Source organism: Acanthisitta chloris, unplaced genomic scaffold, assembly GCF_000695815.1.
Source record: "Acanthisitta chloris isolate BGI_N310 unplaced genomic scaffold, ASM69581v1 scaffold6834, whole genome shotgun sequence".
Classification (NCBI taxonomy): Eukaryota; Metazoa; Chordata; class Aves; order Passeriformes; family Acanthisittidae; genus Acanthisitta; species Acanthisitta chloris.
In genome coordinates this window covers 8,998-20,444 of record NW_008669760.1, presented here as the reverse complement: position 1 = coordinate 20,444, position 11,447 = coordinate 8,998, and the positions used below count along the sequence as shown (strand labels likewise).

The 11,447-nt window shown below is 43.8% G+C and overlaps 1 protein-coding gene across 1 annotated transcript; it reads left to right on the top strand.

The window, feature by feature from the left end:
- Positions 1–5,193: 5,193 nt before the first annotated feature.
- LOC103801034 (uncharacterized protein C11orf24 homolog) lies at positions 5,194–10,660 on the top strand. The gene is made up of 3 exons (XM_009073433.1): positions 5,194–5,350; positions 7,994–8,104; positions 9,522–10,660. Exons 1-3 carry the CDS (start codon positions 5,194–5,196, stop codon positions 10,658–10,660), a joined length of 1,407 nt encoding a protein of 468 aa, XP_009071681.1.
- The last annotated feature ends 787 nt before the right edge of the window (positions 10,661–11,447 follow it).

Sequence of the window (11,447 nt, the reverse complement as noted above, 5' to 3'; positions counted from 1 at the left end):
TTCAGAGTGTAGTCTTTTCCCACATTTTATTTGTTGCTGTCTTTTGTGGTTTGAATTTTTATTTCCTTGGCAATACTCTACAGATGGAGAAGGTGGTGCTCAAAGAATGAATTTTGCCTCAATTTCTCATAGCTGCTTCTGATGGGAATGGTAGCATTCACCTCTTTCTTCGTGTTATCCAGACACAGGGTGGTTTCTTCTGGGGATCATCACAATTTGGAAGAAGTTAGTGCTGTTCTGGGATGTAGTTGTGTGGGGTGGGTGCTTGTGGTGGGTTGACCCTGGCTGCATGGCAGGCACCCACCAAAGCTGCTCTCTCACTCCCCTCCACAAAGGGGGCACCCACCAAAGCTGCTCTCTCACTCACTCCCCTCCACAAAGGAACAGGGGAGAGAAACCAAAAGGTTCATGAGTTGAGATAAGGACAGGGAGAGATCACTTACCAGATACCATCATGGGCAAAACAGACTCAGCTTGGGGAAATGAAGTCATTTTATTACTAACAGGATCAGGCATGATAATGAGGAAATAGAACAGACCTTAAAACATGTTCCCTCACTCCTCCCTCCTTCCCAACTCTTCCTCCTCTCCACTGAGCAGCACAGGGAGATGAGGAGTGGGGGTTACAGTCAGTTTATGACATGTGGTTTCTGCCACTGCTCTCAGGGAGAGGGGTCCTTCCCCTGCTCCAGCATGAGGTCCCTCCCACAGGAGACAGCTCTCTATGAACTTCTCCAACCTGAGTCCTCCTCACAGGCTACAGTTCTCCATGAACTGCTGCAGAATGGGTCACTCTCCACAAGTGCAGTCCAGTCCCTCATGGACAGCTCCAGCACAGATCCCACACAGGATCACAAGCCTATCAGGATCTCTGCTCCAGTGTGGGTCTCTTCCCTCTGTGGGTCCACAGGGCCCTGCCAGGAGCTGTTCCAGCACAGGCTTCCCATGGGGCCACAGCCTCCTTTTGACCTGCTCTGGCATGGGTCTCTTCCATGGGCTGCAGGTGGATCTGTGCACCCTGTTACCCTCCATGGGCTGCAGGGGCACAGCTGGTTCACCATGGGCTTCACCACAGGGCACAGGGGATCTGCAGCTTTGGCACCTGGTGTATCTCCTCCCCCTCCTTCTGCACTGACCTTGGTGTCTGCAGAGTTGTTCCTTTCACATATTCTCACTCCTCTCTTCTCTGGCTGCAATTACTTCTGCATAATAACTTTTTTTTCCTTCTTAAATATGTTATCCCAGAGGTGTCACTACCATCACTGATTGGCTCAGTCTTGCTACAGTGATGAGTCTGTCCTGGAGCTGCTGGCATTGGCTCTGCTGGACATGGGGAAGCTTCTAGAAGCTTCTCCCAGAAGCCACCCTTGTAGCTTCTCCCACTGCCAAAAAAAGCCCCTGGCCAACAAAACCAGTACAGTGCTCAGTGGGGCCTCTGAGTACAAGTGGAGCCATGTGGGACTGGGTAGAAGTGTGATGGAAAGGCAGAAATACAGCTTATTGCTTGGAATTAGAAAAGGCTGTTGTTAAATTGGAAGAAGTGATCTGCAAGTAATTGTAACTCTTGTTCTGAATGTATGGGATTGGCTAAGGTAGAAGAAGCCAAAAAAACCCCATCCCTGGCTGGAGGTTCTGGTATTTAATACAGCATCCCAAGCATCATCTGTACTGCATTAAGGATTATCTCCTCTCTGGACTTGGAAATAAGCTGGTTGCTTGTCTGCTATGCTTACAGCCTGTGCATTGTGTTTGTTACTTCACACGCTCACTCTGCAGTCTGTAAAGGGATTTAGCTGATTATAATTGACTAAAGAACATTCAAAAGTGGTTTAAGCTCGTAATTTTGTATTGAGTGACTTAGGAGAAGTAGTATCAGTTGACCCCTGAGGACACTGTGTTTAGTGAGAGGGAAAGGGGAGACAAATCTCTTGTATATGAGCTTGGCATGTCCCCCCTAAACCAGTGCTGGCTGAATCCAGAAAGGCTGCCAGGCACTTTGGAAGAGGTGAGAGTCACTTACTGGGATTTTGCTTTCCTCTGAAGTTGTTGCAGTCAAGGGGAATCAAAGCCAGTCGTGATGGGAAGGACTCCTAGTGAATTAGTGTGTTTGGGGATACAAAACATCTTTTTGCACAGGGGACAGACAGCTATGTTAATGCAGCAGCTTCTATGCACTGAGCGTGATCTTATGTAGTTCTTGGGTCAGCTGAGATTAATATTAAGATTTTAGTTGTCCTAAAAGACTGAGAATTTAAATATAGTAATAATTATAGTGTTTATGTGTAGATATAATGCTGTTATATCTGCTGTTCCAAGATGCAATGGAAAATATTTTTTATTTGCAGGGAGTTAATGTAACTACAAAGTTATTAGCAAAGGTAGGAAAAAACCCTGTAATAAGAGAGTGCTCAGTGTTTGTGTTCAATCCTGTTATTCTTTACTATTTTATTTAAAACAATATATGCATGCAGTATTGCACAGCAAATTCCTTCTCAGGGTCACTTCTTAGGCTATAAAATACTTCTTATAAACCCTTTACCTTTCAAAGGGACAGCAAACATGAGCTGTGTTCTTTAAAATGAAAAATTTACCATTAATGTTGTTTGGTTTTGGGGTTGGTTTTTTTTTCTGTGGGTCAAATACTGCTTCCTGAATCCTTGCCTGTGACCTCTGAGCTTTACTGTGCACTGATTTATTTTGGCATGATGTGTTGGGACTGCAGACTAACAAACAGTGCTCTGAGGTGAGGTACCTATACATGAGGCAACTCAATTCACTTGCTTTAAGTTGAAGGATTTGGAGTTCAAAGGAAATCTTCACTGTCTGCCAGCAATAAGGATCTGTCTGTTCTAGGAAAATCTCTTGTGGTCAGAGTATTTCAAGTCTTGCTCTCCCCCTTCTGCCTTTATTTCCTCCTTCTCCCAGTCTTGTCAACTGGAGTTTTCAATGGTTGATCTACAGCATATGCTAAGAGTGACAGCAAGAGCGTGCTAAAGGCTAAGGCAAACTTGTAGGAGTACCTTGTAATTTGGACCAGTGGAAAAGTTACTGCAGCTAGCTTGGCTGAATAACACAAATTCTTATTGCCAATTCCCTGATGAAAACATGGGGCTGCTTTCCTGAGCAGCCGATGTTGGTGCAGCGTGTTGCCGAGGCTGTGGTTGTGCCTTGCACAGATCATCTTCTGTCTTGTGCTCATTCTTTCAGTTCCTGCTAAGGTGCACTTGGAAGAGCAAGTGATAAGGAATGAGCAAAGTCAGTCTGTGCTGTGCATGCCTAGTGTGACATGGGAGAAAGACCCAGGTGAAGCTGGTGCTGGCTGAACACTAGGCATGGCAGTACACAGGTCTAGCTGGGGCTGCTGAGCTGCCTTTCCCCACCAAGACTTCTGTTGTCAGGTCAGACTTAGAAATATCTCCAGCTGCCAGGTGGGCATGAACTTTTGACTGCACTGAGAAACCTGATTGCACAGAATGAGAGTGATGCTGTGCACACTTGCTCTAGGGACAAAGCTGCAGAGAAGTACATGAGTAAAGGTCAGTAGTGCAGGTACCCTACAACCTGGTCATTTTGGGTCCTGCATCTCTGGGAGATCTAGAAATGCTCCTTGTATTTTCAACAGGTAAAATAACTCTTTACTAGACTAAATGGCAGGAAGGAGACTCTTAGTTTTTAGAGAACTTGTAGGGTGATTAGGGAAGCTGAATTTGAGGCACTCCATTTTAGTATCCAATTTTGTCCCTATCTTTGGCTCTTTGATAATCCAGTGTGGACCTGTCTGTTGTGTGTCCTCTGCAAAGCTTGGGGTAGCTCTTTATATTTCACCCCTTTTCAGGCTAAGTGGTTTTGAGGCTAAAACTATCTTGCCCTGTTTGGGGTTTTAGGATATAGATATAGAAGGAAAAATTGGAGACAAAAATTTCATGGTCTGAAGCATCAAAATATTGCAATCTGAGTCAAAACTAATAAATGTTATCTGAGGCTTTCTTGTAGAAGGAAAAGCTCTTAGATTCTTAAATTCACAACCACAGCTGGGGCTAGAGCTGAGAGCTCAGGCCTAAACTTCCTGTATGGATGGCTAAATCAGGGTCTTACCTGTGTAACTGATGACTCTTAGATGTTCTTCACTATGGTGTTTATACCATTCGTACATGCTGCTCGTTGTGTGTTTTGAACTCCCTTTGTATCTTCAACTGCATTCATCACATACACGTGACAAAAAGCTGATCTCAGCACTCTTTGATGGCTGTGACATTTTTCTTTATAACTTCAGGATGAGGACTGAAGCTTGCTTCAGTGCAGAGGAAGAGGGTTGCCCTTAAAAATGACTTAGGGAGGAGACTTACAGTTGGTCTGGTTCAGGCTGAACTGTTGGGAAGCTCACGTAAAGCTTTGAAAAGCCTGAGAAACAAGAGGGTAAATATACATAAAAGCTGATGATCTGCTCTAATGTCAGTGGGAGCTGCTTCAGTGACTTCAAGGGTGAAGGCTCCTCCATTGGGACAGATTTATGTGTGCATTGATAATGTAGGAAATACCTTGTTTCATGTGGGGAAATGAAGGCTTACTGTGTGTGTGAATCTTCCTCAGTAACAGCTGATGTGTCTGTGTACTGTATTGGAAGACCTGAAACAGTAGCTTTTCCTTGTTTTCAAAGTTTCCTTTAACCTTTTGCATAGAGCAGGAAAATCAAAGCAGAAATCAACCTTAGTTGCTTGGTTTTGACTGACTTGAGGTAAAGGCAGGACCAGGACTATAGTTCCCCATATTATCAGTGTGGTCAAGCTGGTGAAAGCCTTTCTGCTGAGCCTGGGAACAATGTTAAGGGTCCCAGAATGAGTTGGAAGGCATCATGTCTGTGCTGCTCTATGCTTGTGGGCTTTGAGGCTTTTGACTTAAGCTGTTCTCTGTTGGGACCTGAGGGAAGAAGAACAAAGTACTTTTCTGAAGAGTCTCTCTGAATTTGGGAATGGACTTTTCCTGCCTCTGTGCCCTTGCTTGTATGTGGTGTGTAATGATACTTACCTGCCTTTTGTATATTTTTATTTTTAATTCATGCTGATAGGAATCCAAGTTGTTTATTTTCTTCCTTTTTTTTTCTTTTTTAATAGGTATATTGCAGTGGATCTGAAGTTGGTATAAGAAAGAATTGCTTCTGGGAAGAGAAACCTCCCTGCAAGGCCAACCCTGAAGATGTGGACTGCCATTGTATTCTTCCTGCTGGTTTCCTTCTGTATATGTGAACACAAGTTTTCTGTCCTGAAAGGCAGAGGAGTCCATGTAGTGCAAATAAATAGGCTTACAAGTGAAAAACAATGCAGGGAAGCTTGTCAAAGCCCAGGGGCTTCAGGTGAGGCTCTTTGTCCCTTAACTGGAATTCCAGCTGGGTTTTCTGTTCTCTAAAGATCTCCACTGCTCCCCTGCCAACTTTCTTTCTTAATTCCAGCTGTCTAAAGGCATTTACAATTCTCTGTGCAGTGCTGTGGTGCTGAATAACTTCTGACAGCTTTGGTTAAATTGAATCCAGAACAACCATTTCCCAGGGCCCTTCTAGCTTCCATAAGAAACAGCATCCATGTGCTCTTGGTGTGCACTGATAGCGTGCAAACAGTGTTGGGTCACTTGAATTGAGGAATGATTATTCCATGCTGCCAGATGTTTGCAAGTGAACAGTGCTGTTGTAGACAGCTGTGCTAGAATGAGCAGTCTTTGCTCCCTGGTATTTATGTGTGTGTTTTCTGCCTCAGAAGAAACCACTTGTATCCTGCAACCAAGCGTGGGGCTAAATAAGTCTGATCAGATGAAAGCCTTCTGCTCACTACCTCTGAGATGTCTTTATAAAGCATCAGACTTCTAAATGAGTCTTTCTGAGTTGTCCCTATGAAGGTCCCAACCTTACCTAGCCACAGGTGAAAGCTTGTAGCATCTACAAACAGCTGGGGATGCTGTGGTGAAGATGAGACCTTGGCTTGGGTGGATGAATATTTGACATTCATCATAAAGATGCCATTTTTAATGCCCAGTGGTTTCAAATCACCTTCAAAGCATCTTTATAAATTGTTTTGTTTAGGAGATAAAGTAAGAGTGAGTTTGTCTCCCAGGCCCTAGAGCTGTGAAAACTCCAGGCTCTGTTTAAGGTGGTGACCCATAGACAGCTAACACATTCACACTGACTGGGCTGACACTTAGGGTCTGTAGCACTGCTGTTCCACCTGAGGATCTCCTAACACTGTGCACATGTCATCTTAACTTTCTGATGTCTTGACAAGGGTAGAACAGTTGCAATCAGCTGCCTTTTCCAGGAGAGTGAAATGATGCAAAATGATTTAGCTGCATGCTTGGCTCTGTTGCTGACTTTAAGCACTTTTTTTTCATACTTCACTTTGTTCTCTCCTGATGTGTTTGTAAAAAACAAGGCCAGGTGAGCGTTAGCTTTGTTGTGCAGAGGAGGTTGACCCTGTAGAATTAGGTGACCCATTCCCTCTTCAGGAAGACATGCAAAACTAAACCCAAAAGCATAAACTTTTCCAGGTTTTACATTCTCTATTAAACCTACTGAAGAAATTTAATTCCTATTTGTTACTTGATGGCCAGTCTTGCACTCTCTGGTGTTGTGGGAGGTGGAAGGATGGGAACACTTGGCATAAATGTATAGCCATGTGGGGAGATCATCTGGAAAGAAGGACCTGAAATATCTCTTTTGTTATTAGCTTTAGATTTTCAAATCAGCTTTCCTGATCGCATTCTCCATTCCCACCTTCCCCAACTGTATTTATTTTTGTGCTTTCTGTCATTACAGACACCAGGCCCAAGGCTTAGATGTCAGAATCATTCCACATAAGTAACAGTCAGTAAAGAAGAAATGGTTGTTATTTTTTGAGGTATTATACTGTTAAGTTGCAGGCCAAGGTGGCATGGGGAGACAACTTCATAGCTACATTGCTTGGAGAAGTGGAAAATTAACATTCCTAGCTGATTAGGTACTTTTCTGTAGATGTAATTTGTACTGTTGCTGACATAACATCAGTTACTTAGAGAATTAGTGCAGCTACCACAGCAGGGAGGAACCTTTTGAAGTTCTCTGGTCCAAACCCAACGTAGATCTGTCTGTTCAAGACCTGATGGAAAGAGTACCACCTCTCCTGGCCTCCAGCCCAGTGTCTGAGTGCCCTTGTGGTGGAAACTCATGTTCTCCCTTGATCCTGAGTTGTAATTTCCTGTAAATCAACTGTTTCAGCCCCTCAGACATCTTGTAGTCTCCCTTAGACTCACTCCAGTATTTCAATACCACTCTTACATACAAGGGACCCCAAAACTTGGCACAGAATGTCTCCTCAGCATTGGCTGGAAGAGGTTCATTCCTTCCCTCAGAGCTTAGTTATGTGTGTGTAGACATACCCAGAGAGAAGTTAGTGAGTTGAAAGGAATGCCAAGAAAGAGAGTTCTTGCTGTGATGAGTTTATTTAGCTCGTGTTGGAATTCAGTGTACTAAAAGTCAGTTCTGTGATGGCTCCCACGGCTGATGGTATCATTGTCCAATGAATGAAGAGTAAATTTCTGTGTAACTCCAAGCACTGAGACGAGAACTGTCTCCCGTGGGTGAAGAGATGAGTGCCTTCTTGATTTTTGGCTCACTTTTTTTTCCCATCATTAAGACATCTAGATGAATGCTAGCATTTCCCTGGGACCAAACTGCAGTGCAGCCTCTTTGTCTCTGTCTGGGTGAGTGAATTGCTGTAGTTAGGAGATGTCAGTACCAGAAGACAAGCAGGAGGTAGCTGCAGCTGCTATATTGATTTCACTGGCTTTCCAGTTATTTTCACTCAGACTGAGTCAGGATCCTTTAAGGCCAGACCTTCCAGCTGTTGTGGTTTTGGGGTTTTTGTTTTTTGTTTCGGTTTGGTTTCTTTTCTTCTAAATTTTGTAATTAAAACCATGAAGCACTGTGTTGAGAATACTGTGTGTAGCAATCCATTTTCTCTGCTGTTTGCAGGAAACTGTAATTGGTCTGTGCCCTACCAGAATCACTGCATCCTCCTGCAGTGTCACCAGCTGAGTGTGTGCCAAAATGCTGGAGAACAAGACATCAAAGATCTACTTGGAGGTAAAGCCATGCTTCAGGCTCCTGGTAGATCCAGGATCCTGGTTCTTTTGCTTCAAATGCCTACATTTAGACCTTGATAGGCTTTCACCTGAGGGAGGTGGGTTGTGAAATGCCGGCAGGATGGTTCTGTAGGTACAGCTCGTTGAAATAGGTCTTTGACAATGTCCTAGGGACTCTGACATTTGCATGTGCATGATGGTCTTGAAATCATAGAATCATCAAGGTTGGAGGAGACCTCTAAGATCATTGAGTCCAAACATTAACCTGTCACTGCTGTAACCCCTAACCCGTAAACCATATCCTCCAGCACCAGATCCAGACACTTCTTGAACACTTCCAGGGATGGTGACTCCACCACCTCCCTGGGCAATAATCCAGTGCCTGAACACCCTAACAGTGAAAACTTTTGTCCTAACATCTAATCTGAATCTCTCCTGTCTCAGCTTATGGCCGTTTGTAACTGTGATTTTTGTCACTGTTACTGAGTAACAGTTTGTTTCCATGTTGAAGACATCACTCTTTCGAGCCATTTGCATGCCACACGCTGTCCTTGCAAAAATAAAGGCATAACAGATGTATTTATATTTTTTAAGAGAAAGGAAAAATGTCTTGGCATTGTTTTTTTCCAAGATTGCCAGGATTTTGTTCCAGAGGCAACAGGCTGCTTCTATAATCAGAGCAGCAATTGCTCTTGGTGACTTTCCAGTGCCAGGGTATTCAATTTTAATTAAGTGACACAATAACAAACTGGAACTTATTCATAACTGGGGAATCAATCTTCTAAAGTATGTTTCAAGAGTTCGTTGTACCCAAGTTTGAAAAAAAGAGTTTGTTCATGGTTCTTTTTGGGTTGGCAAAGGTTTCTTTGCAGTGTGGCAACTGGACCTGTGATAAGCAGATGGGGTTTATGTCCCTATAGATCTAGCTCACTAGTTGTGGAGGAAATTATCCTGAAGTGTGAAAGTGTAAGTGGAAATTTCCTCTCGGTTTTAAGAGGAGAAAATTATGAATCCAAACACAAAGGCTTTGCTGATGATGTGTAACTTTGAAAGCAAGAGTCTTCTTTTTGGGAGCTGACATGGGTAAAGCTGATCCTGTTCATAATGTGCTTTGACATTGGAGCTCTTTACAATTCCCTCCATTACACCTCTTTTGTGAAATTAATTCCCTGGTTGGGCAAATACCAGAGGTCTGTGGCAAAAAACCCAAACCAACCAAAAAAACCCCAAAGGGATTATGTGCAATGAAGGCAGGGGGTCTGAGTTGCCATGTTCTTGTGACTTCAGGACTGATTTGTTCCAGTTGCACTATGTGTGCTGCAGAAGATTGTTCTGGTTTGCATGTTGGGGGTGTTGGGGTTAGATTTGGGCTTAAGAGTTTTATTCTTAAAAAATTCATTGGTTTTGTCTTTCTGAAGACACTGTCAGCGCGAAATGGGAAAGAATCCTGTTTCACCAGCAGAGCTATCCACAGAAAAAGGAGAGGATGCTGAACGCACAGGTTGACCAACACACTGTGGAAAACCTGTTCTCAACTGCTCAGACTGGCAAGATTCACTTGAGGCATTTACTTGAGGCTGACGGTATAGGTGTCACAACAAATAAAACAGAACCAATTGCAAGCCAAGCTGCCACCACCACCACTGCCCCAGTCGTAACAACAAACATTACAAATGCAACTGTCTTCATTACTGCTAATGAAACAACTGCCAAAGCCTCAAACGCCTCTGGAGGTTCTGAAGCCGTGTCATCCACTGCCTTTTCTCCCAATTCTGATAACAGCTCTGCTTCTACTTCCAGCCATGTCGCCCCGAGTGCGAGCACCATCCAACCATCAGGAAATAATAACTCTGTCTCAGTATTTTCCCCCACGTCTGCTCCCCTCACTGTTCCTTCTGGGGCAGGTACTCACACAGAGCAGACTCATCCAGCTGCCACCACCACCAGTGCTCCCCTCTCTAATCACCTCACCACTGCTGGAGCTGACCCGAAGACACTGACCACCACATTGACCACCCTCACGCCACAGGATGCAAAGACATCTTCCACTGCTTCCACACATGCCACAGCACTCACCCCCTCAGAGAGTTCTCACTCTGCGACTCCACTGCATGTCAGTACATTGCTAGACCTAAAGCCAGGAGTGAGTACAACCACATCACCCTCGAATGAATCAACTTCTGCCCTGAGCTCTACAAGAAGTGCCATGGTTTTAACTACAGCCTCTACAGTAGAAACTACAACTGAGCATGGGATAAAATCAACATCTGACATCTTTGCAACAACCAAGGCTCCAACAGATGCACCCAAAACAACAGCTTTGGGCCTTGCAGAAACTCAGGGCACAGACAGTGAGTATCTTCTCATTGCTGCTGAGCCCCTGACTCACTACTTAGTGGACAGAAGTTCCCTTCTTGCAGTGCTCTTAGTTGGTACGGTTTTTTTCATAACTGTTATAGTTCTTTTCCTCATGCAGGCCTACGAGAGCTACAAGAAGAAAGATTACACACAAGTGGATTACCTGATCAATGGAATGTATGTGGACTCAGAGATGTGAAGGGATGAGGATAAAACAGTGGGCAGAGAGAAGGAAAGGAGATTCAAAGACTGCCTGACTCCTTTTTCCTTCCCACTTGCCTATAACACAAAGTGAAAGTGCTTCCAAATTTACTTCTAGTGCAATTGAGGAGAAATGCCATGTACTGTATTAAGAGAAAAAAATAATAATTTTGTATTCAACTGTGCAACAGGTTGCTGTAAAAACATAAAAACAAGGAATAATTTTTAACACTTTCATAATGCACAATAGCTTTGGCCATTATTTTTTCATTGCAAAACAAACCTAACAAGGGGTAAGCTGCCATCCTCAGAAAATGCTGTAACGCTTCTTCAACTGGTTACAGTGCAAGTTCCTTGTGTTTCATCTGTTTCATGTGTGCTCCTCTGAAAACAGAGCAAAGGATGCTGTCCCCATTTGCTAAGTGCTCCCAAATGGCCAGATGAGAAGTGAGGAGTACTGTTGCAGCAGGGAACTTTGAATTCGGTGTGTGTCATATTTCAGTCTGCTTCTTGCTTGTACAGAGGTCTGTTTACAAGGTATTGTAAACTCTGTTTACTGCTAACCCAAGGCATCTTTTCACCATGGAGTGGATTACTGTGCCTCTGCACTTAAATGATCTTATTTTTGTATTCAATTAATAAATGGGGGCCTGGAAGGGCATAGCATGTGTTTCTCTTTTCATTCCTGGCCCTGCCAGTTCAGAAGCAAAGCAAATGGGGTTTTAGGGCTTAAGCAAATTAGCTCCACAGTATTCCAAGGATGGGGGCTTTGAAGACCTCACTGG

Coding starts and splice junctions, on each gene's coding strand:
- LOC103801034 (XM_009073433.1), top strand. CDS start 5,194: ATGTGGACTGCCATTGTATTCTTCCTGCTGGTTTCCTTCTGTATATGT. Junction 5,351..7,993: donor TCAAAGCCCAGGGGCTTCAG/GTGAGGCTCTTT, acceptor TGCTGTTTGCAG/GAAACTGTAATTGGTCTGTG. Junction 8,105..9,521: donor CATCAAAGATCTACTTGGAG/GTAAAGCCATGC, acceptor GTCTTTCTGAAG/ACACTGTCAGCGCGAAATGG.